This window comes from Mizuhopecten yessoensis, unplaced genomic scaffold, assembly GCF_002113885.1.
Source record: "Mizuhopecten yessoensis strain PY_sf001 unplaced genomic scaffold, ASM211388v2 scaffold716233, whole genome shotgun sequence".
Lineage (NCBI taxonomy): Eukaryota > Metazoa > Mollusca > Bivalvia > Pectinida > Pectinidae > Mizuhopecten > Mizuhopecten yessoensis.
In genome coordinates, this window is record NW_018480014.1 from 125,102 (window position 1) to 132,111 (window position 7,010).

Below are 7,010 nucleotides of genomic sequence, written 5' to 3' on the forward strand. Positions count from 1 at the left end.
TACAGTACCGAGTCCTGACAGTTTTACAGTACCTGTAGTCCTGACCGCTCTACAGTACCAAGTCATGACAGATTTACAGTACCGAGTCCTGACCGCTCTACAGTACCGAGTCCTGACAGTTTTACAGTACCTGTAGTCCTGACCGCTGTACAGTACCGAGTCCTGACCGCTGTACAGTACCGAGTCCTGACAGTTTTACAGTACCTGTAGTCCTGACAGTTTTACAGCACCTGTAGTCCTGACAGTTTTACAGTACCGAGTCCTGACTGCTCTACACGACCTGTAGTCCTGACAGTTTTACAGTACCGAGTCCTGACAGTTTTACAGTACCAAGTGCTGACCGCTCTACAGTACCTGTAGTCCTGACCGCTCTACAGTACAAAGTCATGACAGATTTACAGTACCGAGTCCTGACCGCTCTACAGTACCGAGTCCTGACAGTTTTACAGTACCTGTAGTCCTGACAGTTTTACAGTACCGAGTCCTGACTGCTCTACAGTACCTGTAGTCCTGACAGTTTTACAGTACCGAGTCCTGACAGTTTTACAGTACCTGTAGTCCTGACAGTTTTACAGTACCGGATGTACGCCACACTTCTGGCCCATATCACCCAACACTTCATACTCTGATGCACGAATAAAATATTTACATCTTTTATCTCCACTGACTATATAGGTATTAATTTCTCCACTTGACTGATGTTTACCGTCCTCATAGTGAATTTACTCTCACTACAAACATTTGTCTCCATAGCCAGCGTTTACTTACCACACTTATCACCAGTGTCATAGTAAAAAAAAACACTAATTAATGTCCTTCCTAATTGGTCCCTGACTATTTACTGAATAATAGGTTATAACGGACAGCACATCATAATACTACTGTAAAGGATATCTTTAATTACCGTTATGTATAATAAATATTATCAGATTTCTCATAATTATTTCTTAACACCAGACTCCAATTTGACAATTAATAATATCTATGTTGGAATCAATACCAAGTGCAAATACTGTGGTACCATTGGAAGGGAAGTAAGTACATGTCTGGCCTCAATTTCACTGTGACCCTAGTAAACTGTAGTAAAAGTACTGTAAGCTTGATTCAGTCCTGAAAATTTAAACAAAACATTAAAACCTTGCTCATAAATTTAACGTGTACATATATCAATAGCCAATGAAAGCGGTAGAGGTGCAGGAGAGTTACCGACCGACAGTTGAACCCCACTTATAGCTATACTGAAACAAGTGTACATTGTAATGGAACTAGACTCAAGATATCAATGTAACTCAATACATTTTTTTTTTTTTTTTTTTTTTAAGGTGTGAATATCAATTTTATCTATAAATTATATTAATAAAGGATTACCTTTAACTGAATAATTAATTCACAGTATATACATATATATAACATAATTATATATACTTATTTAGCATAACTGTGAATTTACCTAGAAATTTAATCTTTAAATTTGATTATTCCGACTACACGGCACAGGTAGAGGAAGTGGTCTGGTGGCAGCGATCATATTACCGTCTGCTCCCTCTCGTCTGCTCCCACTCGGTGCGCAAATGTCATAATGACTCACTTTCTTTGAATGTGTCTTGTTAAGTATTTTATGGAAATATTAACAGTTAGTTTGATAAAAGCCTTACTACATTGTCATAAAATTTGACACATGTATTTTAGCAGCTAATTGGAAAAACAGTCTGATCTTTGTTTTGAGATACTTAAGTAAGAATTTGAACAGAACTATTACAATATAATCTTTTTAAGTTCAGGAGAGAACTGATATAGGCATAGCCTGTTGTTCGATCCCATTCATACACCATCATGAAAAAAAATTGTTGAAATGAAATTTGAAATGAAATCTTTTTAAGTTTGAAAACCCCATAATCATAAAAATTTCTTAAGAGAGCACTGAAATAGTCCAAATTAACTAGTCAAATTAACTATCTCCTTTTATTTTGTTTGATGGAGCAGAGATACTCAGGACATTCTTCTTAGGGTTTCTTTGAAAAATTTGCACACCACATTTGGTGTTTTCTTGTATACTGATAAAATTAGTTCTCCTTGTCATTAACATATGGAAGAATTGACAAAATATGTTGTGAATACTCTTTTACAATTAGACCACCCCAGGGTTGTATACAGATAGCACATTGGATCTTCAGTATCTCCCTCCTTTATATACAAACAAATAATTCTTTATTAAATCCTGTTACACTGACAACTGTGAGGTAAGCTTGGTGATATACATCCACACACTAGGTAAGTAAAGGATGTATTAAATCCTGTTACACTGACAATTGTGAGGTAAGCTTGGTGATATACATCCACACACTAGGTAAGTAAAGGATGTATTAAATCCTGTTACACTGACAATTGTGAGGTAAGCTTGGTGATATACATCCACACACTAGGTAAGTAAAGGATGTATTAAATCCTGTTACACTGACAATTGTGAGGTAAGCTTGGTGATATACATCCACACACTCAGGTAAGTAAAGGATGTATTAAATCCTGTTACACTGACAATTGTGAGGTAAGCTTGGTGATATACATCCACACACTAGGTAAGTAAAGGATGTATTAAATCCTGTTACACTGACAATTGTGAGGTAAGCTTGGTGATATACATCCACACACTCAGGTAAGTAAAGGATGTATTAAATCCTGTTACACTGACAATTGTGAGGTAAGCTTGGTGATATACATCCACACACTAGGTAAGTAAAGGATGTATTAAATCCTGTTACACTGACAATTGTGAGGTAAGCTTGGTGATATACATCCACACACTCAGGTAAGTAAAGGATGTATTAAATCCTGTTACACTGACAATTGTGAGGTAAGCTTGGTGATATACATCCACACACTAGGTAAGTAAAGGATGTATTAAATCCTGTTACACTGACAATTGTGAGGTAAGCTTGGTGATATACATCCACACACTCAGGTAAGTAAAGGATGTATTAAATCCTGTTACACTGACAATTGTGAGGTAAGCTTGGTGATATACATCCACACACTAGGTAAGTAAAGGATGTATTAAATCCTGTTACACTGACAATTGTGAGGTAAGCTTGGTGATATACATCCACACACTCAGGTAAGTAAAGGATGTATTAAATCCTGTTACACTGACAATTGTGAGGTAAGCTTGGTGATATACATCCACACACTAGGTAAGTAAAGGATGTATTAAATCCTGTTACACTGACAATTGTGAGGTAAGCTTGGTGATATACATCCACACACTCAGGTAAGTAAAGGATGTATTAAATCCTGTTACACTGACAATTGTGAGGTAAGCTTGGTGATATACATCCACACACTAGGTAAGTAAAGGATGTATTAAATCCTGTTACACTGACAATTGTGAGGTAAGCTTGGTGATATACATCCACACACTCAGGTAAGTAAAGGATGTATTAAATCCTGTTACACTGACAATTGTGAGGTAAGCTTGGTGATATACATCCACACACTAGGTAAGTAAAGGATGTATTAAATCCTGTTACACTGACAATTGTGAGGTAAGCTTGGTGATATACATCCACACACTAGGTAAGTAAAGGATGTATTAAATCATGTTACACTGACAATTGTGAGGTAAGCTTGGTGATATACATCCACACACTAGGTAAGTAAAGGAGGTATAAGACCAGCTGTAATCCTCCGTTATTACACGGGAACATCGGTTGTGACAACTTCTGAGATCTTTGTCATCATAAATCAGACCTGGAGGACACATCCTTCTCTCAGTTTTTACTAATGCACACGAAATGTACAGCTTAGGTCAAAGGTCACTTGTTAAAATCCACCCTAATTAAGGAAATTAAATTAAGGAACATCAAGACAGCCAAGGGTCATTCAGGAATGTTTTTAAAGTTTATCATACTACAGGGGCCTTCACAATTGTTTGTTTCTATTATTTTGTTGTTGAGGGTTTTAAATCATTTTAATCCTTGCCACTACTATAAATGGCAATCCATTAAACATAAAATGTGAGGCTGATTAATTAAAAACAGTTCATTAAAATTTTCTCATATAGACAAATGATCAATTAAATACTTCACTTGGTGTATATCCATGGCCAGGTATTTGTTTTATATGGCTCATCAAAAAATCTAAAATAGTATTCATAATTTCAGTAATTATACATGTATTGCCTTTTAATACATATAAATATGTACCAGATTAATTGAAACTTTTAGAATTAAACTTCAAATGATTTAATGTATTCTAGACTAATAGTGATGATAAAATCAAACACGTTTAGTCCTAAACATAAAATAATACAAGATTTATTTATTTAATAAGCTAAAAATTTAAGTGGAATACAACATTTAGCTAAAATGTTAAAATGCATCAGAAATTCCTTTACTTATAATTTAAATGCAATTTATCTTACAACATTTAGACATTCAGATGGGTTGTACCGAACTTTTCTGTGAGCTAATGTACAAACAGAGCAAAGAATTGTATATTAATGTTTACATTAGTGTCTGTGAAATTCTCACAATATAGTGGAAGTGTTACATTTAAATGTTAACACCAGTCAGTACTTTCTATAAGTGTCACATGCTCTGATTGACATCTTCTGAGATTTCCTTATTTACCTAGAGTAAATACCGGTGGAATAACAGTTGTATGGGTAGCATTACACTCTCTATACACTGGGGACTGATATCAGACTATCACGCCAGGTCTTATTTAAGGTGAACTGCCAAGTCTGATACCGAAATACATACCAAACACAGTAACATACCATTTTATACAGGGGTCTCTGATCCTTGTATCATGATAGAATGCCCCTCCCAAGTAGTATGACCTCACACGTGACCTCACACAACAATCCGAGGTCACACACACTGATTGTAACCATGACAACAGTAGAGATTATGATTAAAAAAGAGGAAATCTAGACCAGTAACAATCTGGACATAAGAGGTTTGTAATAAGCACACCTGGTGCCTTTCAGTCAAACTGTAAACTTATCAGGGGCAGATAACTCTACGTGCCACTAATGACCTGGAACAGTTACAACACCAAACTAAACAAAGTGAGATTCTTTTCACATATATCACCTATATCCTTGTGTTGATTCTCTTGAATTTTTATCTTAAGCAATGAAAAAGACCAAAAGTCTTATTAAGTTATAAGATATATTTACAAAATGTTTGGAACTGACAGGATAGAAGAACTTAGTTCATAAAGTCATTGGTATCATCTAGGGGGAGATAAATCTGCATGCTGTCAGTCACCTGTAGCAGAACGTTACTATTGAAATGACATGAGACTGTATGAGCTGGTAATCCCGGCCCCATGTCTTACTATCACCTAACACTGGTACAGCTCTACCGTGTGTACTTTTAGTATAGCGTCTTCACCATTATGCCAAATTGTGATAAATCTCAGTGAAACTGGCCAAGCACTTCAGGATCCAATCCTTTGAAGATAATTCTAACAAGTCCCCAGGTTATTGTGTCATTGACTTCAGAAACAGAAACTTGGCACACATTTCATCTGTATCTTCATTCATTTGGCAACAAAATGCAATTGTTACACTAAAGATGCACACTTACCTTGCACTCAACTTAAAGTTTCAAACCTGATGTTCTTCCAGCAAATGGACCCACACAAAAAAGGATGTGTATGAAATCTTACCTTAGCAGCAACAATGCTAAGTCCCATGCTGCCATTGACCTTGTTGAAGGTCACTGTCATGACCTCTGGCTCCTTTGGTAGCTGTGGTCGTAACTGGCGAGGTTCTGCACTTGGAGGTTGTTGAGGTGTGGAAGGTCCTCTCTGTACAGCCTGGGTTAGAAAATATCATTATTATTATATATCATTACTCTAAAATACCTCTAGAACAAAATGATTTTCATGGTATTTCTGAAAATTTCAATCATGGTAAAACAATTTAAGTTGTTTTGAGCTATACTGCAAAACAAATTTAACTATAGCTAATGTTTGTACTACAGTTTGATTTCTGAGACACAAATATGGCTCATTATTCTGTATGAGTGAATTGACTGTATTCTTTAATTTTATCACAGACCGATTAATTCATATCCGTCCAGCTACATAAGGTAATAATACAACTTGGTATCCTACACCTCCTTATGACTACCATTGGTAGTAACACAATAATATTGATTACAATGAATGAAAGACTAACAATATTCACAATGAAAGTAAATACAAAGTTAACTCTCTAAAGGCACTGCCTATTGATAAAAGGACACAGTGACATTAAAATCAATGTAGATGTAAGGTGACAGATAGATAAACGGACAGACACCCTCATGCAGGAACAACCCCAATTCCCACCCCCTACTAACTTCATTGGTTAGGCAGGTATGTCATATCACAATACAGATATACATCAGCTAAATAAAATGTAAAGTGTAAGTCCACAAGTTCTTTTTCTTCTTTGTTTTTTAATTAAGGGAAGAAATTTACATGGACTCAATACCTCTTTGATTAATCCTAATGCAATACATAGGTGTACAGAGTACAAATCAATTAAAGATACAGAAGCTTGCCCTGCCATTAATACTGCTGATTATACTGTGGCTCCCAAGGGACTTACAGGATCAGTGCATCAACACAGGTAACAAATATGAAAGCCATCATGCAAATTACAAACATAACAATTTACTCCCGTCATCAATATTTCATACAACACAAGGAATGTCTTGCCCACAGCTAAACAGGACCAAAAATCAATGCTATAGGAGGACACGTGTAAAATCAGGTAACCGATGGCTTGTGAGAACACAGCCAGGAAACCTGTGATAATGTCCTAATTCATCAACACAAATTAAACAGATCCAGTCAGTTCTACCTTACTTTATACACCAGGTATAGAAAGGATCTTGTAATACAGTTGGGTATCCTACCTTACTTTATACACCAGTTATAGAAAGGATCTTGTAATACAGTTGGGTATCCTACCTTACTTTATACACCAGGTATAGAAAGGATCTTGTAATACAGTT

General features: G+C 35.9%; 1 protein-coding gene across 2 annotated transcripts in view; it reads right to left on the reverse strand.

Moving 5' to 3' along the window:
- The window catches only part of LOC110442227 (afadin-like), a 107,837-nt gene that overhangs the window by 33,170 nt on the left and 67,657 nt on the right, over positions 1 to 7,010 (reverse strand). For both annotated transcript variants that reach the window (XM_021485719.1, XM_021485718.1), the window contains exon 17: positions 5,674 to 5,823. In XM_021485719.1, the coding sequence (XP_021341394.1) occupies positions 5,674 to 5,823 (150 nt within the window). The remainder of the gene's footprint in view (positions 1 to 5,673; positions 5,824 to 7,010) is intronic.